We start from the raw sequence: 21,049 nt of genomic DNA, 5'->3' as shown, positions 1-21,049 counted from the left end.
TGAGCAAAGAGCAAGTTACAGCTGTCACTGCAACTGTAGGCTAGAGTCTTAATTTAGTTCTATGTCTTCATGGGGCTTCAGAGACACCTCAAACACAGGCTTTCCCACCTTCTTGGGTGTAAGTTGTTGCAGATATTCTGGGTCTTGTTATATTTACAGTCATCATAATGACATGAATACCTTCTGTTTTTCTTCTTTGGAACGAGTGGTTACTTTTGTTACCAGCTTTCCATAGACAGCTGTGTGGGCATCTGTGTTCACAGCAGCCTTGAAACGGCTGTTCAGCCTCCACAGCTCCCTCTAGAACAGGCAGGCTTGTCTTGGACTCTCCCTCCCTCCACTTCCATACTTGTTTCTTCTTTACAGTCCTCTTGTCCTTCTGCTCCTCCCCTATCCTCCTACTTGCAATCCTCCCTAGTGTTTCTCTGTTCTAGTTCGTTTGTATGAGTCACATGATGCTTCCTCACCCCACCTTCCCTGACCCACCACAGGTTAGAAAACTGAGTTCCAGTCTTTCTGAGTCTTCTTCTCAGCAAATAAGACATCCAACCCACTCATGAAAGTATTCTACTTTTCTCTGAACATTTTGATATGGGACAAATAATTAACATTCTGGAGTTCAAGGTGTGGGGGCTAGAGGCAATGGGGCTGGCAGTGGCAGAGATCATGTTGGATGGGAAAGGCTTTCAATTTCCCTTCCATATATTAAGCAGACAAAACCTAAATATTGGGCAGGTGCTATCATGGCCCTTTATGGGATAGGTCATTGCTGCCCTTCTTCTCAAAGAAGGCTTAAGAAGGGACCCTGGGACTTTCCCAGTGTGGGTAGGACTCCCTCATGTATCAAAAGCAGCACATCTAAATGATCTAAATGAGTCTGGATGAATTAGGTAAGGAATGAGACCAAAAAGGAGATATGCCCTTGAAAGCAGCCAATCTCATAGCCTGGGGTAGGCATTTGTTGTCTGCTGAGTCACACCGGTCACACCGCCTTGGGATTAGCCAGCTCTACTTTCTGTTTCAACAATAAGAAGTCTTGCAAAACTGCTGGCATGTGAGACAGAGGTATCCAGAAGGCCTTGGCATCTCTCCCAGCAACATAATGGGTCTTTGGGAAGAGACTTGTGAGCGCATGGTCCATACACTCCACCACCAGGGAGAGGTCCACGTTCACAAAGGAAGTTGTGCCTTTCAGCTTGTCTAGACCTGCAGAAAGAGACAAAAGTACATGTACTCTTTGGAAGAAGGGGGAAAGGAGTGTATGAGGCCAGGGTGTAAAGGGGAGGATGTGTGTGTGTGAAAATTTCTTTTGAATTTGCTGTTATAAATTGAGGCCCCTGTGGTGGGTTTGAAGGATGCAGCAATGTTTTCGTTCGACTGCTCGCTCTCAAACTTGAGTAGGCAGCAGAATCTCCTAGAGGGCTTGTTAAAACCCAGTTGCTGGGTCCCACCACCAGCTTCTGACTCAGTAGGTGTGAAGTGGGACCCAATAATTTGCGTTTCTATCAAGTTTTCAAATGATGCTGTTGGTGCTGGTCCAGGGAGCAGACTTTGAGAACCACTACCTTAAAGCAATGAGAGAAAGATACTTTATAAAGTCCATGAGGCCTCTGAGCCCAAGAAGCTATGGGTTTGATCCTAAATTTGTTTTAAGGGACTACTATATGCTTAGGAAATGGGGAGGGGCTGTGCGAGTATGCATGTGTGTGCGCGTGCGCTCACATACCTTGTGTCTCTGTAATTCGGTGAATAAAGAGGGAATCATCCCCAAAAGTATTGACTCAGAAAGCTAAACATATCCTGGTGATCAGGCAGCTGAAATGCTTGAGTAATGTTCTAGGGTCATTTTAGAGAAGCAGGTATTTTATCAGAAGATTGGTAATGGCTTGGAGCATTCCTGCAGTGTTCTTAAAACATACCTGAGTTGTGTCTTCCTAAGAGAAAAATCTATGATTTTAAATCTCTTTTTCAAGTTAAGGCCCCTATAGTCACAAGTTGTTCAAAGAACTTACCTAACAAGTCTTAGTGGCTATTTTAAACTTTCACAACTATAGTCTAGGAAATGAAGAAGGGTGAGCTTAAATTCGTGGTCTGCTTGGGAATTATGAGTCTGGCTGATGTTCAAGTCCTAGTTTGAAAAAATAATAAAAACAACCAGTGCAAAACTGTGCTCAAAGCCTTCTGGTATTTCTGAGAGGGAAACACCTGAGCCAGGGGCCAAGTCAAAAATAATTTTGAGATGGAAGTTGATGACCTATTATAGGCATTTAGAAAGTATCAGTGTTAATATCAAAAAGAGAAAGCTCTTTTAAATGAAGTATTTTTTAAAAGATTTTATTTATTCATTTGAGAGATGCAGACAGCACGATTAGGGAAGAGAGGGAGAAGCAGGTTGCCTGCTAAGCACAGAGCCCTATGTAGGGCTCCATCCCAGGACCCTGGGATCATCACTTGAGCCCAAGGCAGATGCTTAACCACTGAACCACCCAGGTGCCCTTATTTCTGAACCTACTTAGAATTTTCAGAGTTGATAATGAGTGAGAAACACAAGTATTTTATAGCAGAGGTTCTCAGCATCAAGTGATATGATAGCACTGGGAGGTTTGTGAAACCAGACATTCTCCGTACGTGTGTGCGCGCGTGCGCAGTCGGGTCAGGTGGCTGGAGGAGTCTGTCATCCTAAAAACCTCCCAGGTGGATTTGACTTGGCTCTTGGCTCCCTCTTGAAAACTTCTGGCCTTGAACCTTGCCACACTTGGCTCTCTCGCCAAATTTCCAGGTGAAGAAGCAGGACCAGAGTTTTGAGGTTACAGTGACACAAAGTTAGGTGGGGCCCTGTGTGGCTTAATGCAGGAGCCCAGTAAGTGTTTGAGGAATGTCGACTAAGCTTTAAACATGACCAGGAAGTTTGAGGTGGAGGTGGAGACCTGGTACAGGAAGTTCCACCAGCTCCTTAATGCCTCGTTTCCATGATCGCGCAGGGCCCAAGACTAAATGGCAAAGTCAGGCTGTCTGGGTTCAAAGCCAGCCCTTCCACTTACTAACTGTGCAGCCCTGGGCAAGCAGCTTCTCTGTGCCTCTGTTTCTAGACAATTCAGGGAATATCTCCTTCACAGGGTTTATTTAGACATTTAAAATGAGGCAGTCCATGTAAACCACTTAGAATGGTGGCAAGTACCAAATGTTCACTATATGTTAGTCATCATACACTAATCTATTATTTCCATCCCTGACTCAGTATGACTTAGGCTGCTGCTTCGCCTTCCATCTCCACCCCCCGTGCATTCCTGCTCTGGAAGGCTTCCACCCAGATAATTCCTTCCTGGCCTTTAGGCCTTGCTCAAACCTGACCTGTCTCAGAAAGGCCACTGGCCAGCAATGCTTTCATCCAGTTCTGAATTCCTTTGGGCAATTAGAGACTGTACTGTCTAGCACCCCTTCCGGGCTTTTGGGGTCTGTCTAAGAATTACAGGATCAATTTTCTTGCATTCTGCACAGTCTCATTGTTTTACAATCTCACTGGTTACTTTTTCTCCTCCACTAAACTAAGCTGGTTAAGGGTCAGAGTCTGAGTCTTGGTATTTTGTAAACTCCATAAATCCTTAACCAATGTTTAGTGAGTGGTTGGTGTTTACCAAAAAGAGGAGGCTTGTGTAGAAGTGAAGACTGTGGGCTCGAGTCTAGGCATGACCGGGAGGAGTTGTACAGCTGTGTATAGAACATTCACCTTTCCATGCCTCTGTTCACTGCTCCTGTGGTTCTTTTGAGGAATAAATGATAGAATTCATAAGGTAGGATTTGGCACGGGGTAAATGCTCAGTAAATGTTTGTAAAGACTTGAAGTAAGAGATGGCACTGGAATTAATAGGGATCTTTAATCCATATGTTATCTCCCTATTGTATATCATTAACAAAACCTTGTTTTTTCATTTGTATTTGAGTCTTCTTCATGTTGCCTAGAACAATGAACTCCGGAGGAACCCTGGGCCCACCCAGAGACTTACTTTTTTGAATGTAACCTTCTCCATACTGTTGTTTGATATCTGGAGACAGATGCTTCCAAATGGCAAGTTTTTTTTCAGTGGCTTTTATTGGATCTGATAATCCTGTTTTGAATAATCCTGGTTCAATACATGAAACGTGTACACCAAAAGCTTTCATGTCCCGTCTGTGAAAGAACACATTGATGATGTTTAATCCAGGTTTATTTGGAGAATGTTTGCTATTTGGGTGATTATTTTTGAAAGAATTTTTTTTTAAGATTTTATTTATTTATTTGACAGACAGAGATCACAAGTAGGCAGAGAGACAAGCAGAGAGAGAAGAGGAAGCAGGCTCCCTGCTGAGCAGAGAGCCGGATGTGGGGCTTGATCCCAGGACCCTGGGATCATGACCTGAGCCAAAGGCAGAGGCTTTAACCCGCTGAGCCACCCAGGCGCCCCTCGAACGAATTTTTTCATGGGATCACAGAAATGCATGGGTTGGAAAGGAATATTTAGTTCTACACTCTCAGTTTGCAGTGAGGAAGCTGAAGTTAGCGTGGTGAAGGCTGGTTTAATGGCAGAATGGGAAAGGGATCTGCAGACCCCCTCCTGGACTAGTGTTCCCCACTAAGTCATACTCTCTCATTAAATTGACAAGCAGTCGGGTTAAGGACAGGTTTCTTCTTGGAATGCAAAAAACCTTATGGGAAATGGAGTGATGACTGGCCTGGATGGACCAGTCTACTTCTATTTTAGAAATGTGAGGACATTGCGACACAAATGAGGACAGGCTGGGGACACAAGTGTGACAATCTCTGATGTGGCTCGCCTGCTCCCTATCCTGCTCAGTGAGATCTTTCATTATGTGGCCTCAGATTTACTGGGCCACAAGGTTTTAGGGGAATCATGATGCACTTCTCCCTTTTAAAAGCAAAACGAAGAATTGCAAACTGTTATATGAGCAATTATTTCCTAAATTTAATGTATATTTCCACCAAGGATCTATGAGGAAGTAATTACTCATTTTATATAAGTCTTTACCACATGATTTTTAAAGAATTGTACCAATGAACTTAAAATATGAATTATCTTACATTCTGCTTTCAGCAACATGCCTATTGTTTAGTTTGCAGTGTAGTTTACTAAAAATGCAAATTAACTTGATCTTGAAAGATTTTGAAAAGTATGTTGCTTGCATTAAAATTATTAAAAGTTATTTTCTAACTTAATTTACTTTACTCACTTATCTTCTGTGCTTCTTTGGGTTTTGGAAAGTGTTTGGAAAGATTTGTCACCCCATCTACTAATGAAAGAACATACAATCTAGGGACAAATGGCTTTAAGTCACCCAACTAAGTTTACCAGGTAAGTCAAACCAGTATGAACCCAGTTATGTGTGCTGTGTTGGGCAAATACAGCTTTGAAGAGCTCCAGCCTTCTCCCAGTTGGACCATTGACCCTAAATCCTCCTATATATAGAAATTCTGGGGCCACCACTGGACTGGGACCTGCACGCACAATACCATTCCCAGTACCAGCTCCATGATTTAGAAAACAACAACAACAAAATGAAACCATTCTTTACTGGGTAATTTCAGGCATGGTATAGTGCATTGCAAACACATAAGTCTTTCAGCTGAAATCCCTTTTTATTTTTATTTTTTAGTTATTTATTTTTTAAAAGATTTTATTTTTATTTATTTGAAAGAGAGAGAGAAATCACAAGTATGCAGAGAGGCAGGCATAGAGAAAGAGAGGAGAAAGCAGGCTCCCCGCTGAGCAGAGAGCCTGATGCGGGCCTCGATCCCAGGACCCTGAGATCGTGACCTGAGCCGAAGGCAGAGGCTTAACCCACTGAGCCACCCAGGCGCCCTGAAATCCCTTTTTTAAAGTGGTTATTAGTCTCCAAGAGGGTGGGAAGAAACCCTGGTGCTTTTTGTCTCTCTCTTTCCTCCCATCATGTGGCCCCATGCCCAGCATATGTGTGAAGTAGTTGGCAGAATGGAGTAACTTCCAGCAGGAGGGCAGTCCCAGGAAACAAGAGAGAACTGGAAAGATGAGAGAGAGAGGAGCTCAGGAAAGTGCGCCTCTAACATTGTTTATGCACAGCACACGTGCATGTGTGGGTCTGACTTAGAGAAGCGAACTCTGGGACAAGCATCTTTCATATCCCAGATGGCTACTGTGTAGTACATCTGCAGAACAGATTTGAATACCACAGCAAAGTCTTTAAAAATCAAGCAAACATTGAAATCTCAAAGTACAGAATGATGGTTAGCAACTGTGACCTGAATGCAACCTCATCAACTGTCTGCTAAAACAAAAATACTGGGGCACCTCGGTGGCTCAGTCATTTAGGCAGCTGCCTTCAGCTCAGGCGGGCACCGTCCCTCCCTCTGCCCCTCCCACCCCACTCATGCGTGCTCTCTCTCTCTCTCAAATAAATAAAATGAAGCAAAAATATCAACATTCTCCATAGGACTTAAATAAGACCCATAGTCTCATATCATTCCAAATACTCAGCATAAAAAGAACTGGCACATTCCAAATGTTCAGCATAAAAAGAACTGGAAAATCTCGACTCACATGGGAAAAGACAATGGCAGATGCTAATGCCGAAGGATACAGATGTTGGAATTACCAAAGTCTTTAACGCAGCTATTATAAAAATGTTCCAAATACAAAGGAAAATACTCTTGAAGTGACCGGAAAGTTAGAATATTTCCCAAAGAAAAGAAAAGACAAAGAAGAACCAAATGAAAATTTTATACTTGAAAAACACAATAACCAAAATAAAATATTTTTTGATTGGACTCAATAGCACTGTGATGATGGAGGAAAGTCAGTGAATTTGAAGGTAGACCATTAGGAATTATCCAATATGTATAGCAGAGAGAGAAAAATGAGAAAGTGAGCAGAACCTTAAGGATTTATGGGACAAAGTCAAAGGTCTAACATTTGTGTTATAGAGTCTCAGAAAAAGAAGAGAAAGACTGGATTGCAGAAAAGAATGTTTGAAGAGGCAATAGCTGAAAACTCATCAAATTTGACCAAAGATATAAACCTACAGATTCAGGAAACCCAGTGAATATCAAATGTTACAAATCCAGAGAAATCCATGCTTGAGGGCACTGAGTTGGGGTCTTTATTTGTTAAATAGATTCTTTGTTTTGAGCTCTGGGGTTCTCTGATAACAGAGTGGTTAGTGCTTTCTTGTGGGAGCAAAATCTTCACCTCTGATTAGTAAACCCCCCCCCCTTTTTTTGGGAAATGGACGCATCAGAGGAAATCTGTCTTTCTTGTCTTTGGGGGGTGGGGTGAGGATGGGAAAGTTATCATCCATTTGGCTGTAGTGTCTGAAATGTATGGAAATTTGAATCCAGAATTTGCAACAAGAGGGGGACAAAAGCTGCATAGCTGAGTTATTATTTTGTGATAATTACATTTACCTTATCAGATAATTTTCTACTGAGGGTTTAAATAAGATGGTACTATTGTTTCTGCAACTGACAGTTATACCAATGGAGAGTTATACCCTGCCTTAGGTTTTCTATATGATTCCCTGATTATATAACACACCGACCTGTAGAATATAAATTTACCATCACTGTCAGTATCATACATTAATGCAAAAAAGTAAAAAAGACTTGGATAGACTTAAGTTCAAATCTCAATTCTACCACTTACCAGCTGGGTGACCTTGGGCAAATTGCTTAATCTCTTTGTTTCAGTGGTATTGCCTACAAATTGGGAATAACTTAAAGCACTAACTAGAGTGTCTAGTACATAATTAACATTCAGTAAACATTAACAGCTATTATTTCCTAATATGTCAATGTTTGCTTTACCTTAAGCTGTCATTGAAGCCTTCTACTGCATATTTGGATGGATTATAACCCCCTCCACTGAACGCCAGCCGACCTCCAATGCTGGAGATATTGATAATCCTTCCTTGAGCTTTTTTGACCAAGGGAAGCAAATTTAGAGTCACATTGATGAGGCCAAACAAGTTCACTTCAATAGGTTCTCTGTAGTCCTCCACTGTCAGCCAATCGGTGGGAGCCAGCACGCCGAGAACACCGGCATTGTTGATCAGACCCCAGAGACCTAGATCAGAGTGGAAAGGAAGCAGGTGTGATGGAAGATGGCACTTATATGGGCATCCTTGATGGAAATACAGTCCCTGCTTTACACAACTCTGCCATTTCCTCCTTGTAGACACATTCCTGCTCTGAAATGCTTTACAGTTTTGGGAAGGAACTACTCTCTAAGAGGGTAGGGAGGCGAAATTAAAATAGTTGGAGCTCTGTTACTGGAAGCCAGTCTCACAGTAACTCTATTTCTGGTTCTGCATGTAAAATACTGACACTGAATGAACCTTTTGCTTTTTTGTCTTTTTTTAAAATATTTTTTTATTTTTTATTAACATATAATATATTATTAGCCCCAGGGAGGGGTACAGGTCTGTGAATTGCCAGGTTTACACACTTCACAGAACTCACCATAGCACATACCCTCCCCAATGTCCATAACCCAGCCACCCTATCCCCCTCCCCTCAGCAACCCTCAGATTGTTTTGTGAGATTAAGAGTCCCTTATGGTTTGTCCTCCTCCCTATCCCATTTTGTTTCATTTATTCCTTTCCTACCCCCCAAACCCCCCACATTGCCTCTCAAATTCCTCATATCAGGGAGATCATATGATAATTGTCTTTCTCTGATTGACTTATTTCGCTATTGCTTTTTTTTTTATCATAGATGCAGAGTAAATTGGTCTATTTTTTCCATTTACTAGATTGCAAAGCCAGAGATTATTTATTTATAAACTACTTTTTACAAAGAGCAATACAATATACTTCATATCTATTTTTAGTAAAAAAATAAAAAAATCCAGTCATCAATTGTTTTATGATGGAAAACATTTAATATTGTTAAAGTTATTTGGAATTCAAGCATTAAAAATTGTCAGGAGCATTATTAAGCCATTGCTTTTGTGGTCTGGAGTCTCAACTAAATGATGTAGATATGATAGAGAAAATTCACGTACATTGATTGCTTGCATGATCTCCTGTAGCTTTAAGCCCCAAGTTCCTTCACTGTGAATGTAGCTAAAATGTAGCTAATGTAGCTAAATGTAGAATTTTATGTAGCTAAACTAGAATTTTATGAGAGAAGTGCAGGGAAAGTCAATACCTCAAACTTACTTCGAAATTCACCCACTGGGACTTAAGACTGAGGATAATGTGGGCTGTGTCTCTCATGCAAACAGTGAGCTTGCAGCTCAAAACTATTGAGGGCTTTATCCTAAGATTTTTCCAAGATTCTCCAGTACCATAGCTGGTATTTAGGAGACATTTTCTTGAAAGGTCATTTAAGATCCAAACACATTTTATTTAGCTGTAGCTAATTTACAACACCCCCTCCATTCTTCCCACCCCCACATCACTAACCTTTCTCCCCAACTTGATTTTTCACCCACTGGGCAGTCCTCTTGACATTCTCAGGGTCAGTTACATCCAGAAGCACAGTGTGAAGCCTTTCTGAGGTTTCTGCCTTTAAGGCTGTTGACTCTGATTCAGTCAGACAGGCAGCAATTACACGAAATCCTTTTTTATCAAAAGTTCTGGCTGCCAAATTTCCAAAGCCAGTGTCACAACCAGTTATGAAAATATACTTATCTGTGATGTCTGCAATCTTTAGTTGTCTTTTATAATTCCATAGAAAACCACAAAGGATTAGGAGGGCTAACACCCAGAAGAACATTTTTTTTCTTCTGTATAGGATAGGGACCTGAAAGCTCAAAATTAGAAAGAAAACTCAAATTAGAACAATCAAGGTGCTATAACCCAACACTGACGACTTCAGATATTTTAATGCACTTGAGTGAATAGTTAAAAAAGAAGAATAACTATTATTTGGCTAGGAAGATGGCCTTTTAAGTGCTCAACCATTCCTCTAAAGTAATGCAAAAACTAACCAAAACAGCCAGAAAAAGTGAACAGGAGAGAGGTTCCATGGCGAAGCTGACGCAACTCTTGTGTTGATATGAATGAATGTATGAATTTATCCATCTGAAACAGAGACTGTCACAGTAAAATCTTATCGCTTGTGACCTTGTGAAATTCAAGAGTAGAAATAGGCGAATCTATTAGAAAATGTTCAATTTCAATTGATTGATTAGATTCTTAATTATTTTTATACTGTCAGGTAAAGTAGTTGCCACTATGAAAATATTTCCAAGTTGGTTTCCATTTTCTTATTTTCAGTGGGTTATTGTCATTCTTCAACCCAACTCTGAGATCATCCCAACTCCATGCAGGGATTATGCAAATGCTTGGCCACCAGGGAGCGCCTGGACAGAGGGTGAGATGAATGGGAAGAGATTGAGGGATGATGGCCAAAGGCACAGCATCCCAAACAGAATCAAGAAACCTCAGATTCTGTTCTCTTTGCACACTAGTTTCTGTGAGAAAAAGAATCACATGACATAGGATAAAGGAATGCAAATTCTTTCTGGAAAATCATGAGGCTTTGACCATAAGTGCAGCAGGATGACCTAGAAAACTAATTAGTCCAGGCTAGAGGTGGCCTAGAGGCAAAAAATCAAACAGGTGGAGGGTTTCAGAAGATTACCACTTGCATTTTCCCTCAGCACGTATTACTTTTTTATTTTTTCCTAAATAAAAAACAAATTACTATTTCATGTAGGCTGACTGTACCAATTTAGAAATATCACAGTTGTTTTGGAAATGTTAAAGAAAGAATACTATGTTAATTTTATAGTTTTTTTTTTTTTTAAGTAGGACTTGATTTCATGACCTTGAGTCCAAGACCTGAGACAACTGAGCCAACTGAGTTAACCAACTGAGCCACCCAGGTACCCCTATTAATTTTATAGTCTTGACCATTTAAATGCATATGCCATCTTAAAAATTGTACTAATTATTATACAATGTTTGGCTGCAAAATAACATTTGTGAATAAATCAAGCAATTGTATTATTGAAAACAAGTGTGATACTAATTTGGAAGCATAATATCAAAAGTATCATGGAGTGAGACTTCAAACTATTTGGGATATAAAATCCCATATATATTGCAATGTTTGTCATTTACAATGACAGCCTATACTATCACTTTTATTGTGGGTACTGATTGCTTGGGAAGAGCAAGCTATCCCGTAGTAGGAAGTGAACGAGAACCAGGCAGAGATGGGAGATGAGTGTGGGGGGTGACATTTGCCTGTTTGCTTCAGGTCTGAGCATCATGGCAGCTCAGACATCCTAGCTCAGTCATAGGCAAACCAAAGGAAAGAGATCATTAGGTCCCACACCACATAGGAGCAGCACTGGGTCTGCATTGGCTCTCTCTTGCCTTTGGAAGCAAGAGGAGTCACAGACAACATCACCTGCGGGAGAGACCTTATTTCCTTCCCTTTCGATGCAGGAAGTTTCCTTGCTTTGCCCTGTGTTCACACATGTCTCTGCCCTTGATCTGGATCCATCCTTAAAATCAAGAAGGGCTTTGAGTGCTTCTCAGAGGACAATGGATAAGCCTGGAGTTGAAGTTTAGACCTCACAGATGCTTTGGGAATCATGACTGTTCATGGACCCTATGTTCAAAATGCTTGCAAGGCCAAGCAATTTTATAAGAGTGGGTTTTCTTTTTTCTTTTTTACAGCTATTTCCTGGTTTTTCATTTGAACCATTTAAAAAAATTGTTCATCTTTTTTCTGTTTGTAAAAGTAACTTACGCTCATGGTTAAAAAAAAATTGGCAGATACAGAAAAAAAAAAGAATTGAGTAATGATTATCACATTTGACTCTTAATATTTTTGGTACATATTTTCTTCCAGTTTTTTTTTCCTGTATATGTAAATATTTCTTTCTCTAATAAGGAATAAAAATATACACACATAGAATTATACACATACACTCGTGTACTCACTTTCATGCAACTTTGTTTCTATTGCTTTATAAGGAACAGATTACTTCAGATTAAAAAAAAATCACTTGATATAATATATCATCTTCACTTCTCAAGGAAATTTTGGTCTCTGATTTCATCTTTCTTCCTGGCAAAAAATCTTTAGCTAAAGAGAGAAGAGGTAAGAGACTGTCTTTGATAAAACTAAGTCAGAGGTAAAAATTAAAATATAGTGGGTTTAAGCAAACTGGCTGATTCTTTTGATATGGCTGCATCTATTTCTAAAGCCATCAAGTTTTTAGACGAACATGCCTTAATAATTTGGGTTAGTTTCCCAAATCTTTCCTGTGTAGGAGTTTCTTATTTATGGAAAATTAATGCCCAACTAGTAGAATTTTTCCTTGTTAAATATATAAATACATTAAAAAGCGTATAATTTTGAGGTAAGGTGTTGGTGTAACTATCTCTTGGGAAATTTCATTTTTAGAAATTTTAAGGAAATTTTGTATTTATAAATTTAATTAGTATAGTGTGTTGTTCAACTCTAGCCTCAATAAATTGAATAATTGAACAACTAAATGTTGAATTATTTTCTAAATGGATTCTGTAGCCTTCATTGCAATCCAAATTTCATAGAGTTATTTGAAGAATGCAAATGCTCATGGGGTTTATTGTGTCCTAGATCAGAGAGTGGAAACTTTCTATGTCATCATGTTTTGCTGGGCAAGCAGAAGGGGAGGAATAGCAAAAGAATGGTTTGCATTTGTGAAGCATTCTACACTGCACTTTTAAATATAGATCTCATTTGATTCTCCCAACAACATTTTGAGTTAAAGGGGGCATGTTATTTGCCTCATTTTATAGAAGAATTAATAAGCCAACTAATAAATGTAAAAGAAATGATAGAATTAGAAAAATCACCATTTGGCAACTGTAATAGTAACAATTACTTCAGGCAAGAGTGATCAATGGATGCTAAAATTATTAGGTGAAATTCTGATAAGAAACAATAATTATAGAATCTCAAAATATCTCCCCGTGAGAAATGTACTAATTAAAAAGAGAGCAATAACAATTTCACAGCGGAGAAATCTGACAGATACCACCTTAATCAAGTAACAAAAATTCATACCACTAGTTGTGGGACAAACCAACATCATGGGCCCCCTGGTACTGTGCACTGGGAAGGACACAGAGGCACTTTCCTGCATACATGGAAGCTAATCCTGCATGAAGACATATCTCCCAACTCTGCACAATATATGGCCTATACTCTTTAAAAATGTCGAAGTCATGAAGGAAAAAAAAGAGTGAAGACTGCTCCAGATAAATGGGAACTGAAGAGATATGATAACTCGTGCAATATGTGATACTGGGTCAGAAAACTATTTTTTTTTCTTTTGCCAGAAAGAACATTATTTGCTCAGCTAGTGGAATTTGAGTAAGATTTGTTGATCTGATAAATAATATTGCAACTCAAGAAATATTCATTTCTCAATTTTTATAATTTATTATGATTATGTAGAAAGTGCCCTGCTTTTGGGAAACACACACTGAAGTATTTAAAGATTAAGTAGCACCGTGTCTGCAACTTACTCTCAAAGTTAAGAAAATAATAACTATATTTATATAAATAAGTAAACATGTTAAGGAAGTAGTCTAAGTGTTTGTCAATAGATGAATGGATAAGGAAGATGTGGTTGCCAAGCCACAAACAGGCAGTTGCTGGGGCAGTGGTGGTCAAGGGGTGGGGGTGGGGAATGGGCGAAACAGGTGAAAGGAATTAAGAGTTACAAAATTCCAGTTAGAAAATAAATAAGTCCCAGAGAGAAGAGGTAGAGCATGGGAAAAATAATCAATAATAACATAATGACTTGTATGTGATAGGTAGTGAGCATTTTGTAATGTATACAAATGTCAAGTTACTATATCGTACACGTGAAATTAATATAATATTGTATACCAATGATACTTCAATTAAAAATAGAACAACAGCAACAAAAACCCTCCATACATATGGATATAAAGAGAGAATGACAATGCAGATGTGGTAAATGTTAATATTCGGGGATTCTAGGTTGTATTATTCTTTCAACTTTTCCATAAGTTTGACATTATTGCAAAATAAAAAAGTAAAAATTTGACAGAGGAAAATAAAGTGGGTTTTTTTTTTTTTTTCCCTAAGAAAAGGCTTCTTTTAATCCAAAGGAGTTTCATGCATGAATCAAGAACTCCAGCACTTCAAGATCTAGTGACCTTGGACTTCTAATCTTTGGTAAGTTCACCTTCACAACCACTAGAGAAAAGCAAAAATTCAAACTTAAACCGTCAGGCTCCCTCCTCCCTCCTCATGCTCTCCATTTCCTCCTTACTTCTTCTTTCATTAGCCAAACTCATTTTTTCCTTGGTGACAGGCAACAGAGAAGAGCTTTTTAGTTGTCAAGGATGGGCTCACATTAAAATGTGTGATCTTCATTATGTACCCCTCTGGGCTGAGAGTCATTTCCGATGCTGGTGTCCCAGCCTGCAGCCTGAATCCAGGGGACTACCAACATCGACAGAGAGTTTCATATAGCCTGTTCTTACCCCAAATACTATTGTCCAAGAAATAGCAGTTCTTCTTCATTCCTAAGCTTCACATTCCTCTAGGTCATTGTATTGAGTCAATCACAAACCAACACACACAAACCTTTGACTTCTATCTTAGCCAGGATTCCATGTGTGGTCGTGTTTCCTAGCAGCAGCCCTTGGTCGGAGTCATTGGGAACGCGATGCGGACGCAGAAGCTGATGGATGGCCGATTGGTTCATCGACCACAGAGAAGTAAATGAATGACTGTGACTACTATGGCCGCCTCAACCATATTCTGCCAGCCTGGCTGCCTCCGCATGGCCCGTTGTTCCCGATAATTCAGGCTGGGGGCACTGACCCTAGTTGCTTGGGTCGTTTGCTTATCAGCTTTGTCTTCCAATTTATCTCTCAACAAAGCGTTTAGCAGGGGTACACACCACTTGGCTGAAAGCAAGAGCCCCTCATCTGTGGGCTGTGAGCCCACGGGCTAGTCAAAGCTGAGGACAGAGTGAGGGGAAGCAGATCTGCAGGCCCACACGGGGCGTGAGGGCTGGCGCAATTCTAAATATGCATCCTCTGAACTGGCCTGGAGATTTTCCCTAAGCTAGTAAAAATAAACCTGGGAAGACAGGACTGAGGCCACACACACACACACACACACACACACACACCCCGGCAGGGCTGGGGTTCGGAACCCAGGTCTCAGAATCAGGCAGATAGAGGTCCAGTGCCCGCTCCTTGATCATCAGAGGTTTTTTGGGGAAATTTATTTATATTTTCTTAGCCTCCATTTTCCTAGCTGTAAAATGGAAATAATCACTTCTCTGGTGGAGAGTACCTGGTAAAGTAAAGGGATCAATGCCTGCTGCACAGGAAGAACCTCATCATTAGGGCGGGATCAGTCGTGTTCACTCGTGAGGGGCCTGCTCTGTGTGCTGCTCAGACCTCGGCAATGGGTACTTTTTGTTCATTGAGGTGAAACAATTATTTGTTGTGCGGTCTGTTCTGAGTATTGCAGGATGTTTAGCAGCACCCCCTGGCCTCTACCCCCGTGATGCCAGGAGCACCCCCTCCCCAGTTGTGACAACAAACAATGTCTCCAGACATTGCCAGATGTCTCCTGGGGGACAAAACAGCTCCCAGGTGAGAACCACTGGTCTAGAGCTTCCTTGTGTTGGGAGTCCAGAACCACTTTTCTGGAAACTCAGTCATCAGTTCCTTGGTAGGGCCACACTGATAAGGATTATTTTTTATGGCCTTACCAGAAAAGTTTTATTACTTATAAATATTGCTTCTAGGCTGCTACTCTATGTGTTAGTTTCTGTGATTTTAAAAAAGTGCCTTTTTTGGGATGCCCAGGTAGCTCAGGGTTTAAGCATCTGCCTTTGGCTCAGGTCGTGATCCCAAGAGTCCTAGGTCAGCCTCCCTGCTCTGCAGTGAGTCTGCTTCTCTCTCTGCCCCTCCCCCAACTTGTCCTCTCAATCTCTCTCTCAAATAAATAAAATAAATAAATAAAAAGACTTAGAGTAAAATTATCTCCATTATATAGAGTAAGAAACAAATTCAGAAATGCAGGCTACACTATGGAGTATTATGCCTCCATCAGAAAGGATGAATACCCAACTTTTGTATCAACATGGACGGGACTGGAAGAGATTATGCTGAGTGAAATAAGTCAAGCAGAAAGAGTCAATTATCATGTGGTTTCACTTATTTATGGAGCATAAGAAATAACACGGAGGACATGGGGAGATGAAAAAGAAAAGGGAGTTGAGGGAAATTGGAAAGGGAGATGAACCATGAGAGACTATGGACTCTGAAAAACAATCTGAGGGTTTTGAAGGGGCAGGGGGTGGGAAGTTGGGCCAGCCTGGTGGTGGGTATTGTGGAGGGCACCTATTGCATTGAGCACTGGGTGTGGTGTATAAACAATGAACTCTAGTACGCTGAAAAGTAATTTAAAAAATAAAAAATTTAAAAACAAAACAAAACAAAAAGAAAGGCAGGCTAATTGTCTCAAGATAGGATCGTGGCGCTGTTTTGAAGACTGATACCCGGGCCACTCACATTTGGTTATTCACCATTTCTTCCTCTGCTCCACTGCCACCTGGTTTCCCGCTCAATCCGGGAGTCTGGGCTATGTGTACACTTCTCTACAACCACCAGTACTTGCATGAACCTTGGCAGTAGGTAAAATAAATGCTGTCGAAGGAAAGAAGGAAGAGAAGAAGGAAGAAGTTTCAACTCTAAGCCCAAGGTTCCGGTGGTAACTGGATTAGTCTCCGAGCCCTCTGAACCATCAGACAGAAGGGTAATAATAGCAACATCATATTCACACTTCCAATTTAGAGGAACTTTAAGAGTTTTTGAAAAGTGTTCAAGGAATATTTATCTCATTTAATTGTCAAAATATTTCTGTGAGCTAAGTAGAACAGGTTTCCTAACAGAAAGTCATTATCCAGAGAGTGGTTAGAGCTAAAATTCTGATCTCTCAACTCCCAACTGTGTAGGAGCAGGAAGAAGTGCAAAGAAATTAAAGCAGAATCAGTTAACAGGAGGAATAAACACACTTTATCAAAAGTCTTGATCATGCCACAAAGATTGAAAAGGAACCAAGAAAGGAGAACTAATTGTCTCTTTCATTGCCATGCAAAAATGCTTAAGTGTAAGCACGTGTTTGCAGCTGTAGGAAACTATTGCAACTTGATTGCTGTCCTTGCTCACTTCTGCTTTTTTTAAACTTTCTATACCTGGGTGTCTTTTCCCCCATTAAAAATAAAAAAATAAAGATCCTCTGATTTCACTTCTCTTAATCACATTCCTCACCCTTTAAAAATAAATGACAGTTACAGACAAACAAAAAGAACTGAGAATAATGTCTCCATGTCTCAATGTCATGGTGAGCCCCATTTTTCATAAGAAATACAGAATTCTTTCTAAATACTCCCTCTCATGCGACTTGATTTTATTTCTGCGTAATTCCACGAGGGGCTTTGTTTTAGAAGGTGATACTACAACTAGTCAGTTACACTGACTGATTGGAATATGTAGAATTTTTATTTACTTTCAATTTGTTGTAATCACAACGCAAGCTGAATCAACAACTAAATAGTTTCTTTAAAAAAATCAAAGAGCATTTAGCAGTAGCTTTCTCAAATGTTTTCCTTTTGAAGTTCTCTTTCACAACTTTCTTAATACCCATGGCATTGGGGACATGTATGTCCTTAGTACACTTAAATTTTGTTAACCTAGCTATATTATACCAAATTCCTTCTTATTTTGACATTTTCCTTGAAGTAAGAAGTTCTGTTTGTTTTTTTAACCCAAGTGAGCTTTCACAGATTTTTGCCACACCTCTAAGAAAAAGAAATAATTCGACCTAATGCAAAACTAATTTATATGATGAATAAATAACATTTCTGTGAAAAAAAGTGTGCAAGTTGGGCACCCAGAAATCTAAGGAAATTTTTTTTCAGCAGAGCCAAGGGATCCTATATAAAATATGCTTAGAAAGGCTTCTCTGAGGGTCTGATTAAAATAATAGTAATAATAATAATAATAATAATAATAATGGTTATGATGCTGCTGCTGATACAATTGAGGTGGTCTTCGTCGTCATGGAAACAGTAAGTTCTCTCACTCCATGGAATAAAGAAGTTCCTCCACCAGTTACATTCCCTTGAATCCTGCTTCCTTCAGGAGGGAGTTAGTGTGGGATACCCAGAGTGTTATTTGTGTGGTGGGACCAGTGAAGTGTGGAAGAGTGTATGTTTCCTCTGCAGATTCATTCATTCAGAAAGTCTCCTAGGAGAGGGAGGGCAGCCACTCCTAACGGAGGGAAGGCCTGATGGGCTTACACTGGTATTTTTAGTTCTAAGGATAAAACTATCTCTAATTTTCTTTTGCCTTCTCTCAAACATTTTAAATTATAATTCATCATAATATCCACAATTATTAATTAATAAATTATTCCCCATTCCCCTCAGGTTGATTACTTTGTCAATAGGCTTCCTGATGGTATTGGCAGGTTAAGAATTACTGTGAAAGCCATGGTTGCTTTACTTAAGAGATGATATATTGTATACGGTTATAGCTTGTCATTACAAGGCTTCAAAGAAAGCTTACATGGGTGCCCGCTGGCTCAGTCAGAAGAGCATGTGACTCTTGGTCTTGGTGTCATGAATTCAAGCCTTATGCCGGCTATAGAGATTACTTAACAACAACAACAACAACAACAAACTTAAAGAAAACCAGAAAACTTAGTGTTGGGTCCATGGTCAAAGGAGCAAGACTGATACAAAGCGAAGGTCAAGCAAAGCTTTATTTGGTGCCAAGCATCGAGAATCAAACTGACCAGCCAGGGCCATCTTTTGCAAAGAGGTGACCCTTCTCAGCCTCACAGACTAACTTTTTTTTTTAAATTTTTTATTTTTATAAACATATATTTTTATCCCCAGGGGTACAGGTCTTCACAGACTAACTTTTATAGAGTAAAGGCCATGTGGTTGAGCCTGGCCACCAGGTGGCCAATTGAATTACAATTCACCCTATAGTAGCTATTTGAACTAGTCTATCACTCTGGTCAGAATTGGCGCCCAAAAGGCAGGGTCCACATTCTTGGGTGGTTAGGGAGGTGCTTTCCTGATTGGATGTCTCCACCTGACTTGACTCATCCTTGTATTATGGGCTCTGTTACCTCCCCCTGACCTGACACGTCCTGGTATATGGGCTCTGTTATCAGGGGCTGGTCAGTCATACTTTACTGGTTTCCCAGATTTGTTTCTAAGTTCCTCTGAGGTGTGGGGGGGGCAGGGTCAATCTAAATTTACTGTATAAACAACAAAATGGCTTGCTCTGGCTAAGTAGGCCCTTACATTTAGAATATGGAGACAATGTTATGTATAGATGCTGAAAGTATGTTCAAAACTTCAGTGTGTTTCTTTTGTCTTCACTTAACTTTGAGCAGAAGGAAAGCTCTGAGGTTTTAGTCTGTACCTTAAGAAAGTGACATTTGTTATAAGGATTTTACGACCAATTCCCCCTTTCCACATTTAAAGTGTAGGAGATAACTATTTTTTTCTTGTATTTAAGCACTGAGATTTATTCTAAAAATTGGACACACTTTTCAAATCTCAAAAACACAATACAAAGACTATATGACATTTAAATTTCATTTTATGCAGCATCTAACCACGGACATTCTTAGAGCATCTAGCATATGCTAAAGGATTCTAAGATAAATAAAGCATAATCATTACCCTTGAGCTAGTGTGTAGGGGGACATTTCAGAGCTATTTGTACAACCCAAGTTGATTTTTAATTTAAAAATATGTTTTATTTAAACTTTTTCTGCAACTGCTAAAAATCAACCTACTGAGGGAGTGCACCACACACCATTTAAATCCTAAAGCCTTTAACAGGGCATGCTGGGATTAACTGGCAGCAAAGCCACTAAACTACCCACTGTATTTTGGGAGTCAAAGTGAAAACAGACTTGGACTTGGGAGAAAGCTCAATGTCTTCTTGGTAAAATGTCAATCATAGGATCATACATCTGAAGCAGGTTTACTGCTGTCATCTTAGTATCCAGGAACCCAATATTGTGCATCATATGCATTATGAGGAAGTTCCCTGATTCCTTCTGACCTAGAAGGAATTTTTCTCACTCACTGAGCATGCCTGTGTGCATTCGCCTCAAGGGACGTCTGGTAACACTGGCAAAGCAGGTAGACAGACAGATCAGACCCATAGTTTGCACAGAACCCCAGTAGCACATCTGCGGTTCCAGTAAGAAACTCCACTAAGATTCCTACTCCTTTCGGAGCGCCCCCCCCATCCAGTTTCCAGTTCATTGTAAGATTTATAGATGGTGTCAAATAGGCACAGAGAGAATAACTAGATATAAATTTGGTTGTAACTATAAGGTGTCAAAGAACATTCAAAGAGAGACCTGGGGATGGGGAGTTCCAGGCAAGGACCCGGGTGACACTGGGATCACGTCTATGGTAAGATGGACTCAGTGTCCATCACAGCCTTCTAATAGTAATATTATTATTACTATTATTACTTCATAGCATGAAAAATAACTTGATTAGTTCTGTAAGAGTGAGGAAAATCAAAGGCAGTTTGAAGATGGAGAAACGAAGGGATAAATGACAGAATTCAGTCACTGGTTACCTTTGGAGATGAACTGGCGTAGAGAAGCTGTGGGGACCGGCTAGGCAGAGGGTGGTTCTGTCCACTGTACTGAGGAAGGAAGGATTGAGCCACCTGACCACACCAATCCTCTGGAGGAGGAGATTCCCCGGGCTTCCGTCCAGCTCCGAGTACACACATGTGTGAAGAGCCCTCAGGTTCCTTCCTCACTCTGAGTCATTCTTTTGTGACACCAGCTGATGACTAAATCTCTCTCCAGTGGCTGAAGGAAACCAAACAGCTGTGGGTCATGTGTTTTTGGAGGAATTGGTAGTACCTTCAGTAACTTAAATTTAACAACTTTCAGGAGGGACTTAAAAAGGATGAATAACATTCCTTTATCTCTGAGTGCAATCTCTTGACCAGATTCAGCAGT

The 21,049-nt window shown here is 40.1% G+C and overlaps 1 protein-coding gene across 3 annotated transcripts; it reads right to left on the bottom strand.

The window, feature by feature from the left end:
* Positions 1-554: 554 nt before the first annotated feature.
* DHRS9 (dehydrogenase/reductase 9) lies at positions 555-20,788 on the bottom strand. Of its 3 annotated transcripts, none has more exons than XM_059392766.1 (5): positions 20,656-20,788; positions 9,433-9,779; positions 7,832-8,090; positions 4,005-4,168; positions 555-1,206 (listed from the first exon to the last, which is right to left on the bottom strand). In XM_059392766.1, exons 2-5 carry the CDS (start codon positions 9,743-9,745, stop codon positions 983-985), a joined length of 960 nt encoding a protein of 319 aa, XP_059248749.1. In that variant the 5' UTR covers positions 9,746-9,779; positions 20,656-20,788; the 3' UTR covers positions 555-982. The 3 variants fall into 3 exon arrangements, with proteins under 3 accessions (XP_059248749.1, XP_059248750.1, XP_059248746.1); XM_059392767.1 differs by having other exon boundaries at positions 9,433-9,772; XM_059392763.1 differs by lacking the exon at positions 20,656-20,788 and adding an exon at positions 16,546-16,705.
* Positions 20,789-21,049: the final 261 nt, after the last annotated feature.

Source organism: Mustela nigripes, chromosome 3 (assembly GCF_022355385.1).
Source record: "Mustela nigripes isolate SB6536 chromosome 3, MUSNIG.SB6536, whole genome shotgun sequence".
NCBI classification, from domain to species: domain Eukaryota; kingdom Metazoa; phylum Chordata; class Mammalia; order Carnivora; family Mustelidae; genus Mustela; species Mustela nigripes.
The sequence above is the reverse complement of the archived record's forward strand: the minus strand, read 5'-3'. Positions and strand labels throughout refer to the sequence as shown.

Coding starts and splice junctions, on each gene's coding strand:
- DHRS9 (XM_059392763.1), bottom strand. Junction 4,169..7,831: donor GGCTTCAATGACAGCTTAAG/GTAAAGCAAACA, acceptor GTTCTTTCACAG/ACGGGACATGAAAGCTTTTG. Junction 1,207..4,004: donor AGAAGGTTACATTCAAAAAA/GTAAGTCTCTGG, acceptor CTCTTTCTGCAG/GTCTAGACAAGCTGAAAGGC.